Source organism: Podarcis erhardii, assembly GCF_964252035.2.
Source record: "Podarcis erhardii genome assembly, chromosome: 1".
In the NCBI taxonomy this organism is placed as follows: domain Eukaryota; kingdom Metazoa; phylum Chordata; class Lepidosauria; order Squamata; family Lacertidae; genus Podarcis; species Podarcis erhardii.
In genome coordinates, this window is record NC_138497.1 from 119,896,141 (window position 1) to 119,911,327 (window position 15,187).

A 15,187-nucleotide genomic window follows, 5' to 3' on the forward strand; every position below is an offset into this window, starting at 1 on the left:
GTTTTCAGTTTTAGTGGCGAGGTTGGTGCAGGGCAAATACAGTGCCAGGATGACCCTGGGAAGTCACACATTTCAGTGTATTCCCTGACTGCATTGTTTGGTGTACTCCTTGAGAGCCAACCGGTATCGCTTTGGCTGACGTTTGCATTTACCTGGAGACCTGGAACAAAAGGTTTGTGATGCGTTGCTTTGCATTGCAAAACTGCCACAGCCGAGGTGAATCTTGCTGCTTCTTTTCATTGTGGAAAACCCTGTTTTGTGTTTTTCTCTCTCTCTCTCTCTCTCTCTCTCTCTCTGTGTGTGTGTGTGTGTGTGTGTAAATACATGCATCCAACCTTTCTCTCCATTTCCACCTGGCCAATGAAGTTCGGCTTCAATTCTGAAATAAGTGCAGACTTGCAAATTTGCCTCGTTTGACATTCTTCCTACTCTTTTAAAGATTAATTGAAGCATGGTTAGCATTCGCTGGAAATTAAATAAGTAGAGTGCAGGCAGTAGCTTATGGCTGAGATATATTGGACTCAGGAAGCCATTCTTTCTCTTATGAATGCCTGCATGCTTAAGATGGGACTAGGTGAGCATTGCCAATAATACTTCCTCCCAAAGCTTCATCTTTTTTCTGCATGTGGCAGCACATTTTGACCTATTTATTGTTAACAATGAGCCGAGCTGAAACTAATGAGTAGGTTATTTTAGGTCATTGGAAATCACTGTAAAAAAGAAGAAGAAGAAGAAGAAGCAATAAATAAAAGGCAGTGTTCCTCCAACATACTGCAGCATTGCCAAAAAGGATCGTTGTGAAGGACCTTGGTACAAAAAGGAAGAGCAAGAATGAATAAACTGATAGACTTTCGAGCACTTTCTCTGCTTATTAACATGGTCAGCTGCTTTTCAAGCATGCTTATTAGGCAAAGAGGAGGCTATTGCGTCTAAAAGGAAGAAGAAGAATGTGGTGTTTGTTTAGCGACTTTACACGCTGCTCTGTTCTGATTTCCTCTCTTTTGAAGGATGCTGCAAAAAGGCAACATCCTGAAACAATGCCAAGCGAATAGCAACCGAAAGCCGGCAGCCATGTCTGATCAGCAGCGTTTCCAGATGGGTGTTAATTGTGGGATTGTTATTCCTCGCTAGAGAAGGGCCAATCCATCCGACTCTTGTTTCTCCCAGTTTCTCATTTTTCCACTCTTCAGTTTTCCATTAAAAAAAAGTTCTCATAAAAAATTAACAATTGCATTTTTGTGTGAGTTGCTCCCAATACACACACGTTTATATGCAATTTTACAATTTCGCCTAATGTCATGCATTGTTGTATGTTAGTTTCTTCAGTACAGTCCTACCTCATGTTATGTTTGCTTCACGTTACGTTCTTTCAGGTTACGTCCCACAGCGACCCGGAAGTACCAGAAAGGGTTACTTCCGGGTTTTGCCATTCGTGCATGCGCAGAAGCACTAAATCGCACTTCGCGCATGCGCACAAAATCAAATCACGCCGTGCAGATACAGTGCTTCAGGTTGTGCTCTTTTCATGTTGCGAAGGGGCCTCCGGAACGGATCCCGTTCACAACCAGAGGTACCACTGTATATGCATTTATATGCACACTTTGCCATGTTGTTTAGTCATTTAGTCGTGTCCAACTCTTCGTGACCCCATGGACCAGAGCACGCCAGGCACTCCTGTCTTCCACTGCCTCCCGCAGTCTGGTCAGACTCATGTTTGTAGCTTCGAGAACACTATCCAACCATCTCGTCCTCTGTCGTCCCCTTCTCCTTGTTCCCTCCATCTTTCCCAACATCAGGATCTTTTCCAGGGAGTCTTCTCTTCTCATGAGGTGGCCAAAGTATTGGAGCCTCAGCTTCAGGATCTGTCCTTCCAGTGAGCACTCAGGGCTGATTTCCTTCCGAATGGATAGGTTTGATCTTCTTGCAGTCCATGGGACTCTCAAGAGTCTCCTCCAGCACCATAATTCAAAAGCATCAATTCTTCGGCGACTGGCCGCCTTTATGGTCCAGTTCTCACTTCCATACATCACTACTGGGAAAACCATAGCTTTAACTATACACACCTTTGTCGGCAAGGTGATGTCTCTGCTTTTTAACACTTTGCCATAGTGTAGGCATTTTTGTACATATTGCTTGACTGGAAGGCTGTGTTGCGAAATCCGGAGAAGTGCAAATATTGAAGGTGGGCAGTGTTTTTGGCTTGTGTCCTGTTCCAGGAAGTTTGATTAGGTATGTTCGCCTTTAAACGTGAACTGCGTCGGATTTCTCCCCCATCCCAAAGTCATACATATAATTTTTCTTTTGTTATATGTTGTCATTGGAAAGACCAACCCATACAGTGGTACCTCAGTTTTCAAACGTAATCCGTTCCGGAAGACCGTTCGAGTTCTGAAACGTTCAAGAACTGAAAACTCAATAGCCGACGGCTAGGCCTTAGGCTCTTGCGCTCAGCGGAAGCCGCATGGCACATTCGACTTCTGAGGTGTGTTTGAAAACGGAAGCATTTACTTCCAGGTTTACAGCATTCGAAACCGAAATGTTCGTCAACGGAGATGTTTGAAAACCAAGGTTCCACTGTACTTCCCCCATACTCACAAATTTAAATCCAGATTTATCCTTTCTGCAAGAATTCCAATAATTTTCGTTAAAGGATGTGTGGCCAACAACCTGTTTGTCACGTCAAGTCAGTGTCCAAAAGTGCTCTTATGTGGGGAAATTGTTCACATGAAAAGTTAAATTTTAGAGTGAAAGTTGGAGAGCGGGCCATTGTTCAGGGCTGGCTCAATACTTTTGGACACCTTTACACCACAAAGAACTCATAACCCACCTACTTTCAGCAGCCAGAAACACCATAACCAGACACTGGAGAGACCTGTCAGGAGTAAGCACGGACCAATGGTACCAAATAGTATGGGAAACAGCCCTACTAGAAAAATTAACCAATAAACTGAAACTGACATGGGGACAAATAGAAGAAGACACCTTCACCCTGGTATGGCTCCCCTTTATCACATACACAGCCCAAGAAGACAACGACAAGAATCCACCAACCGCATACGAATCAATATGGCTGATCTGATTCAAAACACCCACCCACCCCACTCACACATGAAAACAAAGACCACCACGGCCAGTCACAAACAAACAACCACACCCTAGGCCAACCCCAACCTCTCTCACCACCAAAGGAACACAAGTGAACAGCACAAGCAACTCTTGACACCAAACCCTACATATAGTAAGTAAAATAGAAACATCGCCACCAGACCCCACCCCCACCCATCTTTCCCCCCTCCACCTCTTCCCCCCCTTTTCTTCCTAATGTCTCAACAAATGAAATTGATTTGTAAAAATTTTACATGAGGAAAAAACCATGAGAGACATTGCACACTTTTGTAAATCAACAAAATCTTTAATAAAAATAAATAAATAACACTTGGAAAAAACCACACTTTTGGACACCTAAGGAGGACCCAAAAATGGCAACTCTCAACCCCACCAGGGTAGTGTTGGCAAACGCTCCTGGGGGGCGGTAGACCCCCAGTACCTCTGAGCGTCTCCCAGTAGGCACGTCTCTGGAATGGCATGTCCCTTCACTCAGAGTGCCCATCTGCGACACTTCTCATTTGAAAAGTGGACACAAGTCTTCTGGCATCACACAGCAAGAAGACAGAGACATCCGTAGATCTAAACTACGTTTTATTCACAATATAGACAGAGAATCCATAAGCACGTCTGTGTTCTCCAGACTCTGGCAGAAACAGAAAGCATACAGCAAAAGCGAAAGTACAGTGCAATAACGTTCTCAGACGGGAAAGATAAGACAGTCTTCCGTTCCCACACTCTTTTCAGACATCTCGTGTGATTTACACCAACCACACCAGCCAGCACCGGCTACATAAAATCCTAATAGGTAGGAGCGGTGAGGGAAGACATCAGTGCTATTTTTCTAGAAAAAGAGGTGCCGGAACTCACCATGAATATACCCCTTGTTCTTTTACAATGGCAATGATGCCCACCTGAGAGGGGCCGCAACTGAGTTCCAGCTGAAAAACCCCCTGGGGAAGACTTGCATCAGGAGCAAGGAAGGAAGAAAGAAAGATTGACATCAAGATTGGCTGCCCCAGTGGACCCTGCCGCCTGAGGTGGTTGCCTCACCTTGCCTCATAGGTGGGGCTGCCCTCAGGGTGAATCAAAATCAATGCTTTAATTTTTTTTTTTAAATTGGATTTTTAAATTTTAAATTAGATTTTTTAAAAATTTAAATCAGATTTTTAAAATTTAAATGGATTTTTAAATTTAAATCAGATTTTTACAATTTAAATTGGATTTATAAAATAAAATGCTTTTGGAGGAAAACTCTTTCTAAAGATAGTTTTCTATTTAAATTACATTTTAATCCAAAGACTATTCATCAGGAAATAAGGACTTAAGTTTATCTTGTGTGCTAAAATTCAGTCTAAGGTTGTTTTTTTTATAAAAAGTTTAATCACATCAGTTAACAAACATGGCTACATATGCTATAATGTTATTGTTTTAGTTAAATAAATTGTTTAAATTGTTATTAAGGAAAGGATTATTTTTCTCCTTCCAGTAAAGCATAGCAGAAGAGTTGCCCAAATATAAACAGTTAGCTTATTAAACCTCACAATAACTTCATAATTCTGTCTCTATGCATTTGTAATAGTATAACCAAACCAGCAATTTTTTATATAACTGTAAAAGCTACTCTGAAAATTTATTATTCCAAAAATGAAACCTTCATCTGGTTGCAAATATTAAGATTATACCAGCAAGAATGAGTCGTTCTGTAAAAATACGATGTAAATCAAGTCTTACTGACTAGTGATTTAAATCGTGATTTAAATTGATTTGATATAAATCTACTCCACCCAAGTTGCCATGGATCAGGTGCTTGTTTTACATGCAGAAGGTCTCTGTTCAGTCCCCAGCATCAGTCCCCAGGTCTTGAGAAAGATTGCATCTGAATCCCCTGAAGAGCCACTTCCACCTCCAGATCAGCAGTGATGGACCTTGGATTCCATCAGCTGCCGTCAATGTGGTTAATGGTCAGGGACAAAAGAATTGTAGCGCAACATCTTTTGGAGGGTCGCAGGGAGTGAGGGGGCCTTTCCCGAAAGAATTTGAATTGACATGCTTTGCCCCACATCCCTGGCTGCAGGTTCCCCATCTCTGATTCAGACAGTGCTGAGTTATATGGACCAATGGTCTGGCTTGATAAACAACCAAAACATAAGGAATAATTATTACGGTCATACCTTGGAAGTCGAATCCGTTCCGGAAGTCCATTCGACCTCCAAAACGTATGGAAACAAAAGCCGTCCTCTGATTGGCTGCAGGAAGCTCCTGCAGCCAATCAGAAGCCGCGTAGGCCGCATCGGACGTTCGGGTTCCAAAGAACGTCCGCAAACCGGAACACTCACTTCTGTGCTTGCAGCATTCGGGAGCCAAAAGGTTCCACTTGCAAGGCGTTCGGATTCCAAGGTACGACTGTGCTTCCATTTAAGTTCATCAAGCACTCCTTTTGAATTCTCTTTCTTGGGGAACTGGGATTATTAATTAATAAACTGCCAGCATTTGTATCTTCCCTTTCTGTAAGAGTGTGTTGATGGCTGTAAAACATGTGCATAAAATATATAAACTCTCTTGAGTTCATGGTTCATAGGACCAGTCTTGATAACTTGATCATTAAATCTGTTTGAAACAGCACTGGTTTTCCATTGTAACCAATTTCAGTCCTGTTCCAAAGATGCACATCTATTCTGAAAGGGATAGTGGCGGTGCTGTTTCCTCTGCTTTTCATGGAAAAGAACCCATTTTCCCACAGCCCAGTTATGTGTGTTCTATAAATAGCAAGCCGGTGGCGTGTGCTTTGGGTTGGTAGAGCAGTGTAAATTAGGATTTATACATGCGTGTTAATAATAAATAAATAAATAAATAAATAAATATTTATACCCCGCCCATCTGGCTGGGCTTCCCCAGCCACTCTGGGTGGCTTCCAACAAAATATTAAAATACAGTGGTACCTCACGTTAGGTTACATACGCTTCAGGTTACATACGCTTCAGGTTACACCCTCCGCTAACCCAGAAATAGTGCTTCAGGTTAAGAACTTTGCTTCAGGATAAGAACAGAAATCGGGCTCCGGTGGCGCAGCAGCAGCAGCAGTAGGCCCCGTTAGCTAAAGTAGTGCTTCAGGTTAAGAACAGTTTCGGGTTAAGAACGGACCTCCGGAACGAATTAAGTACTTAACCCGAGGTACCACTGTACCGTAATACATCAAACATTAAAAGCTTCCCTAAACAGGGCTGCCTTCAGATGTCTTCTAAAAGTCTGGTAGTTGTTGTTCTCTTTGACATCTGGTGGGAGGGCGTTCCACAGGGAGGGCGCCACAACCGAGAAGGCCCTCTGCCTGGTTCCCTGTAACTTGGCTTCTCACAGTGAGGGAACTGCCAGAAGGCCCTTGGCGCTGGACCTCAGTGTCCGGGTAGAACGATGGGGGTGGAGATGCTCCTTCAGATATACTGGATGCTTCCCTTGTGTTCTGTCCACTACAAAGAAAAGGGAGAGGTGTGGGAATCATGTTGGTGAGAACTCAAGTTATGGGATCCATCTTTTGCATCTCTTCTGTTTTGTCTTCTAGCAATGCTTATTCGTGGATTTAGTGAAAATACGGCTTTGGGTCAAAATTCACCTATTTACATGTAGAACGTTCACATGTGTTTTAATCTTCGTTTAGCTTATTGTTGATTTTAATTATCTTTTATATGCTGTTTTTAACTGTCTTCGATAATTTTGATGTTTGGTTTTTGTAAACCATTTAGAAGTTTTATTGCAATTGAACAGTGTGTAAATTTTGTTGACTAAACAAAGTTGACTTGGGCTATGTTGATTTTTCAAAATCCTATTGATCTGTAACCTTGATGCAAATCATTTATTGCAGGAAACTCAAATTAGCTGCTGTCCTTATACCAGTGCAGGTCTTAGTAATATTCAAGTTGCCTACCATCATTTGAAACCTCCATCCTTACCTTTCATTATCAGTAATGTTTAGTTTTACTTATCCCCACCACCACTCGTTTATGCCAGCAATTCTTTATGCTTATGCTTATGGTTTCTTGGTTTCTTTTTGGTTTTGGTTTTAAATCTAGCAAAGTATGAGAGAGAAGCCAGTAGATATTGGAATGAATTTTACAAGATCCACAAGAACCATTTTTTCAAAGATCGCAAGTGGTTGTTCGTGGAATTTCCAGAAATTCTCCCAGAAGGAAAATCTGACCTTTGTAGAAAAGTGGCTACAAAAAACTTGAGATGTACTGGTTTCCTTGAAGACAACCATCTTTGTGAGGATAATTCTGCTGCAAAAGTTTCTCCCGTTTTGAGCGCATGTTATGATAACTCTGCAGCTGATGAGCAAATTGTCAAGAGCACTGGAAAACAATTCCCTGGTGGTGATTCTTCTTACCGAATATTAGAGGTACAGTAGACCTTTCTATTCTGTTTCCAACACCATATTCCCCTGGGGGTTTTGATGCTTATGCAGAAGTACAAAAAATGGATTGATCCTGAGACTTGTATTCTGCCTTGTTTTGGCAATCCTCCTTTCCTCTTCAGTCCAACCCATAGAGCAAGGCCTCCTGATCATTGGGAGAGGCTTATTTTGGGGGGCGGTGGGGTCAACCTATGCTTTTCCTTCTACCCTCTTCCACATGTGTTTCTGTGGATCCAACCCATATGCAGCCTTGTGAATAGTTACCTCTTTCTTAACTCACCTGCTGTGAGTTAAGGCAGAGGGCCTTCTCAGTGGTGGCACCCGCCCTGTGGAACGCCCTCCCACCAGATTTCAAGGAAATAAACAACTATCTGACTTTTAGAAGACATCTGAAGGCAGCCCTGTTTAGGGAAATTTTTAAGGTTTGATGTTTTATCGTGCTTTTAATATTCTGTTGGGAGCAGCCCAGAGTGGCTGGAGTGGCCCGGCCAGATGGGCGGGATATAAGTAATAAATTATTGTTGTTGTTGTTGTTGTTAATGATTATGATACTAAAATTTCATTGGTTTTTTAAACCTCTCGGGTTTCCCATACAGTATTGTTCTGAATAAGTCCTTGGGATCTGATAGGTAGCACAGTCTTACTCATTTATAAAATGTTTAGGCGGTTTAAAATAGTAAAAAAATCAATGAATGGTTTACCATAGGAATGGAGTAACTGCAAAAAAGCAAGCAACATTCAACCAAATTGTGCCTTAAAAACTAAATGAAAACAATATTGAAACTTGGGGGGGGGGAGTTCAATATTGTAGTCGTTCCGCCAGGGCAAGCATTTGGACTTGCCAGAAGAATGATTCCCCCTTCTCGCTGCCCCCCCCCAACCATATACGACAGACAGAACTGAGCAGTCTACAAAACAAAGTCTGGGAAAACTTGGGTCAGCTTAAACTTTTTAAGACGCATTTAAAGGCAATTGCTCAAGTTTCTTTAAATATGTCTTCTCTTCTAACTTATTTCATGATACTCTGTTGAGGTTAGGAGCTGGTTGCAGCTTTTCTATATCTTTTTGCATGCATAGCCACTCTAATGCATTTTAAGAGAGAGAGAAAATGCCAGCTGCATTTTGGAACAAATCAATATTTTGTGTGTGGCTACCAGAGTAAAGTAATTTCTTGGTGTATCAAACAAGATGAAGCCCTTCTTTGTGAAAAAGGAGGACACACACAGAACTATTCCCTGAAGATATTTTAAAGTTTAATTCTTAGTCTGTTCTCGCCCTGCCCCCCCTAAATGTTGGAAAATATTTTTTTTATAAATGTGATCAGCTTAATATTTTGCTTTCGTCTTTACTACCAGGTTGGCTGTGGTGCTGGTAACAGTGTTTTCCCTATTTTGGAAGTGATTCGGTAAGCTAAAAAGATAAAAAGTTACATGCTACAGTAATGAGGAGGGAACAGCTGCTTTGCCGAAACTCCTACTAAGAATTTTCACTATTGTTCAAGAATGAGGAACCTCTGGTCCTCCTGAAGTTTTTTTTGCCCCAGAACTCCTGTCTATCATCCTTGAGCTTTGATCATGCTGGCCAGCTCTGATGGGTGTTGTTTTTATTATAATTTATTAAATTTGTATACTGCTCTTCTTCCGAGGATCACAGCACATTTCACAACGTAAAAATACAATATAAGAACACAAAGTATGTAATAAGAAACCAAAAATACCCCAATAACCCTGTGGCGATCACACAGGGTCCCCGGACGTTTCACCATCTATTGATCCCTGTGCCACCACTTTATTTCTCGCTGCCACCACCCAGGCCCTACCTGGTACAATACTGAGTCCAGTCAGGGTTAAACTGGAACATAAACTTCTGTTTATTTATTGCAGTTTAACAAGTGTGTGGTTTCAATTACAATTACAGTTACAATCAAGGGGTGCCTATCCAGACCTATAACTTCTGCTACCTGGTCTCACTCACTAAACCACCTCTCAGATATTTGCCGTATTTTTCGCTCTATAACACGCACCAGACCATAACACACACGTATTTTTTAGAGGAGGAAAACAAGAAAAAAAATATTTGAAACGAAATGGTGGATATATGATTTTTGTGGTTCATGCTGTGGCCACAGACATGTGATCTGACAGTGAGTTTGGAGTAGCCCAATGCAAAAATCCTGAGGATCCATGTGGATCCATGCTTTGTAACCATGGAGGAGGGAAGGAAGGGGAACCATGGATCCTCTGCTCACGACTGCAGCAGATCCCCCCCCCCTGCCACCCGCAGGCATTCGCTCCATAACACGCACAGACATTTCCCTTTACTTTCTAGGAGGAAATAAGTGAGTGTTATGGTGCAAAAAATACGGTACTTCTCTTCCTAGCTCCTAACTGTTCCTGACTCAGCTTATTTCGCTACACTGACTCAACCTACCCACAGACTCTATCCCAATTCACTCCCACTCCAACCACCCAACGAACTACTTCCTTCGCGCCTCCCAGAGCTGGTTTTATAGTCCCTCTGACTCCACCCCCCTGGGTTCTGATTGGGTAACCTGTTTAACTATCTCACCTCCAGCACTCTCATATGTTAACGTCACAAACCCCCCTCCAAAAAACAAACAAACCACGTTTAAAAGGCCATATAACATTTAATCATTCCAAGGCCTGGTTATAGAGAAACGTTTACACCTGGCGCTTAAAGATATGCAATGAAGGCGTCAGGCGGCCCTCCTCAAGGAGAGCATTCCACAAATGGGGAGCCACCGCAGAAAAGGCCCGTCCTCGTGTTGCCACCCTCCGGACCTCTCGTGGCTTCCCACAACATCTGGAGGGCCACAAGTTACTTGTCCCTGCTGTAGGTGATGGTAGCATGAGATGTTCCATTGGGTATGAAGTTTCGTTGGCCTTCATAGGTCCAACGCTGTACATTGGTACCTCGGGTTACAGACGCTTCAGGTTACAGACTCCACTAACCCCGAAATAGTACCTCTGGTTAAGAACTTTGCTTCAGGTTGAGAACAGAAATCGCGCAGCGGCAGCGGGAGGCCCATTAGCTAAAGTGGTGCTTCAGGTTAAGAACAGTTTCAGGTTAAGAACGGACCTCCAGAACGAATTAGGTTCTTAACCCAAGGTACCACTGTACCATGAATTGGACTCCAAATGAATCAGATGCCGACACAGGCAAGAAACAACCAGTGTAATGTGTTCATAATTTGTAAAATCTGCATGCGCGGAAAATCTCTTGGTCAGCAGTATTTCCAGCTATTTGTGGTTGTTCCATTGTAGTTACGCTTCAGAGTAATCAGTGAAAATTAAAAAGTTGTGATTGACATTGCTGCTGGTTCTTAAGAGCAAAGCAGATCCAAAAAAATTTTCCCCTTTATTTCAGCTCTTCCTAAAGTGAAACACTGCACTGTACTGGCAATTGTTCTTGGTACAGTCGTACCTTGTATGTTTGACTTACAAAACGTTTGGAAACCAAAGCGCGGCTTCTGATTGGCTGCAGGAAGCTCCTGCAACCAATCGGAAGCTGCGGAAGCCCCACTGGACATTCAGCTTCCAAAAGAACGTTAGAAAACTGGGCCACTCACTTCTGGGTTTTGATTGTTCAGGAGCCAAGGCGTTTGAGATCCAAGGTACAACTGTACTGGGGAATGCTGCCTTATGTCCTTGGTGTCTGATAATCTTAAATACACAAGGGAGTTTGGAGCTGGCTCTGTAGCGGATGGAGGCGGGGGAAGAAGCTACCCCTGTATCGGAGCCAGCCTGCGTTTTTCATTCAGAAATTGAATAGAGACAGTTTGCGCTGGGACTGCTGTTGGAGAACCACATTCCCTTGTGATACTAGCAAGTGGGATCGAAAGGTCTCTTGTAGCTACATCCCTTTCCTTTTTGCTCAGTTCTATAATATTGCGCAGGGACGCAGGTGGCGCTGTGGGTTAAACCACAGAGCCTAGCACTTGCCGATCAGAAGGACGGCGGTTCAAATCCCCACGACGGGGTGAGCTCCCGTTGCTCGGTCCCTGCTCCTGCCAACCTAGCAGTTCGAAAGCACGTCAAAGTGCAAGTAGATAAATAGGTACCACTCCGGCGGGAAGGTAAACAGCGTTTCCGTGCGCTGCTGTGGTTCACCAGAAGCGGCTTAGTCATGCTGGCCACATGACCCGGAAGCTGTACGCCAGCTCCCTTGGCCAATAAAGCAAGATGAGCGCCGCAACCCCAGAGTCGGTCACAACTGGACCTAATGGTCAGGGGTCCCTTTACCTTTTATAATATTGTGCAACGGCTACCAAATGCAGCTTCGTCACAGACAAAGCAATGGCCTAGTAGGGATGGAGTCCTGGAGAAGTAAGCGTTTCGCTCATTTCCCAACAAGACGTTTAACCACCTCCACCCTCAACTTTCCCGTTCGCTTCCCTCTGCCTTTGCCCTTTCCACATCTCCTAAGAACTGGGTTTAGGTGATCTGATTATGCCTGCAGATGGATCCCCGGCGAAAATCGCTTCACAAAAGCAATTAGGGGGGCTGATATTTCCCTTGTTTCTTTCTCCAGCCACCATCCTGGAGTCTTTCTGTATTGCTGCGATTTTGCTTCAGAAGCAGTGGAGCTCATCAAGGTATTTAAAACGTGGCAATTTGTTTGCGAGAGCATCCTTCAATCCTTGGGTTCGCCAGCCAGTGAAATAGGCATCAAAGTGAAATAGAGCTCAAAGACTGCAACAGCTTGGAATTATAGTTCCTTTTCCAATGAAGTAGTGCATGTGGAACTGGTTCATATGCTTTCCTGGCTAGTGGGTGCTTCCAGATGATGCCCTAGAGAGGATTTGAGAGCTTGGTACCTAGAGGTGTGCTTCCTCCCAGATATTATTCCATACTTGGATCATTCAAAATCAGAGGGCTTTCCCCATCTGCTTCTGCTGACTGGTGTGGTAGTGTGGAGCAGGGTCTTCTCAGGTGTGGTGCTAACCTCTAGATCAGGGGCAGGCAACCTAAGGCCCGTGGGCCGGATGCGGCCCAATCGCCTTCTCAATCCAGCTTGCAGATGGTCCGGGAATCGGTATGTTTTTATCTTGAGTAAAATGTGCCCTTTTATTTAAAATGCATCTCTGGGTTATTTGTGGGGCCTGCCTGGTGTTTTTACATGAGTAGAATGTGTGCTTCTATTTAAAATGCATCTCTGGGTTATTTGTGGGGCATAGGAATTCATTCACTCCCCCCCCCCAAAAAAAAATAGTCCGGCCCACCACATGGTCTGAGGGACGGTGGACCGGCCCACGGCTGAAAAAGGTTGCTGACCCCTGCTCTAGAAGTGGTTCCCCATGTGTGGTCCGCACACCAAGGGGGGTCCATAGCACATACCTGCCAACTGTCTGGGACATCCCATTTTTGTGACTAGTGCGGCCCGAAAGCTGCACGTCCGGGTTTTGGGCTGGTACCTGTTGGAGCGTATAGCAGCACCATTCGCATAACGAAAATTTAAAAAACAGATTTTTTTAATTTAAACTGGATTTTTAAAATAAACTGCTTTTAGAAGAAAAATCTTTCTAAAGATAGTTTTCTGTTTAAGTTACATTATAATGCAAAGGCTATTCGTCAGGAAATAAGGGTTTGTTTTAAGTTTTTCATGTGTGCTAAAACTCAGTCTAAGTTTTTTATAAAAATGAAAATGTTTAACCACATCAGTTAACAAGCATGCTATAATGTTATTGTTTTAGTTGAACAAATTGTTTAAATTCTTGTTAAGGAAAGGATTATTTTACTCTTTCCGATAAAGTACAGCGGAAAAGTTGTCCAAATATAAACAGTTAACTTATTAAACCGCACAATAATTTCATAATTAACGGTCTATGTATTTCTAATAGTATAACCAAATCAGTAATTTTTGATATAACTGTAAAAACTATTCTGAAAATTTATTATTCCAAAAATGAATCCTTCATCTGGTTGTAAATATTAAGATTATACCACGAGATTATAACACGAGTGTTAGCGTCGGCCATGCAGGAGAGTGATATTAAAAAAGCTCAGGGCAATCTTCCCCCATTTTCTAAATTTTTAGTCCCTCCTTATACATGGGGGAGTGTTATACAGTGGATGCTTGGGTTGCAAACGTGATCTGTACGGCATGCACGTTCGCAACCCGCAGCATTCGCAACCCGCAGCGGCACATCTGCGCACACGCAGGTTGCAATTTAGCGCTTCTGCACATGCACGACCGCCGGAACCCGGAAGTAACCCATTCCGGTACTTCCGGTTTTCCGCGCGCCCGTAACCTGAAAAAACACAACCTGCAGCATCTGTAACCCTAGGTATGACTGTACACAGAACAGTGTGGTAATTGGGTGAGAGCTTTATATCTGTTTTTTTTATAAACTGGTCCTTAGAAATGGGGTGGGTTGTTTTTTTTTTCCTTTTCCGAAATCTGAATTGCTGAGGAGGAGGGATTTTGAGGGGAGCGTTTCTGTGTTACAGGAAACAGATTCTAAGTAGTTTGAGAGTCTCTCTGTTTGTTCTTTCGGATTGGGGGGGACTTGTTAACAGTCGCATCCACTCATCGATTCCTCCCGGTGTTTTGCCTTTGTTCACGACGTGTGTGATGATGCCTCGCCCTACCCTTTCCCAGATGACAGCCTGGATGTCATTCTCCTCATCTTTGTGCTATCTTCCGTTCACCCTGACAGGTAAATGAGGGCTGGAAAAGGTGGGGGACAGAGCCAAACGCAGTAAATGTCTCTCTTCATCTGGAGTGGCTTTCAGGGCTATCTTTAGAGAGAGGGTGAATTTATTACTGAAGAGTCCTCCGGTTCACTTGCACGCTGGGCATTTAAAATCCCAATCCTCTCCCGTTCACAGCGAGAGCCGGTCGAAAGAGCGCTTCACTAATGAGGCTCCTTGTCTCCCTCAGAAGAGGCTTCTTTGGCAAAATGCATGCCTATTAAAGATGGCGGGTCTTTCCAAAATATTACAGATGACTTCTTCTTTTCCCCTTGGAAAAAAAAAATTGAAATGAAACCGGCGAAATCCAAATGGCCACCTTCATGCACCAAAGATATTCCCAGCTTTGTTCTCCAGACAGCTGAGCTTTCTGATTTGCTTTCAGAGAAAATCGCATTTCCCTCATTTCTTCCTGTTTGTTCGGGAGGCAAGCGGGTGATGAGTCATAGGCAAAAGAATACTTTGCCAAGCCCGGGTGGGGAAAGGGAAGAAATATCTCTTCCCTGCACCTTTTGCTAACTCTTAAGCCGCAAAGCTTCAGGTTTTCTGTGCAAATTTCCACCATTAGCCTGTGTAGATGTTCCTGTTTTGTTCCCCCACCATCAGGTAATCTGACGAAGGTTGCTGTGATTAATATCCCTCAATGCTAATACTGCAAAAGGCTGTATTTAAGTGTTTTAAATAAACATGGATGTTCCACTGAAATCAGTCAAACTGGTTGCCGAATAAGTATGCCAAAATTAGGTCTGAGCTGCAGTTTGTAACCTAAAATCACTGTTGTTCTTTCTCTCGCCACTCACCTTATCATAGTATTATCCTAATTCCAAAGGTTAAAGCACTAAAAGATAGCTGTTTGTTCTAATCTTCCTAAATATTTAAAGAAATTCCCTGAACAAGCGCCTGTTAATAAAAAATACTGATCTTGGTTTGGGGTGGGGGTGAGGAAGAGACAAATATTTTT

The 15,187-nt window shown here is 43.1% G+C and overlaps 1 protein-coding gene across 1 annotated transcript in view; it reads left to right on the plus strand.

The window, feature by feature from the left end:
* The window catches only part of METTL8 (methyltransferase 8, tRNA N3-cytidine), a 40,609-nt gene that overhangs the window by 16,792 nt on the left and 8,630 nt on the right, over positions 1 to 15,187 (plus strand). The window contains exons 5-8 of the mRNA XM_081848279.1: positions 7,173 to 7,498; positions 8,869 to 8,918; positions 12,065 to 12,128; positions 14,053 to 14,192. Of these exons, the coding sequence (XP_081704405.1) occupies positions 7,173 to 7,498; positions 8,869 to 8,918; positions 12,065 to 12,128; positions 14,053 to 14,192 (580 nt within the window). The remainder of the gene's footprint in view (positions 1 to 7,172; positions 7,499 to 8,868; positions 8,919 to 12,064; positions 12,129 to 14,052; positions 14,193 to 15,187) is intronic.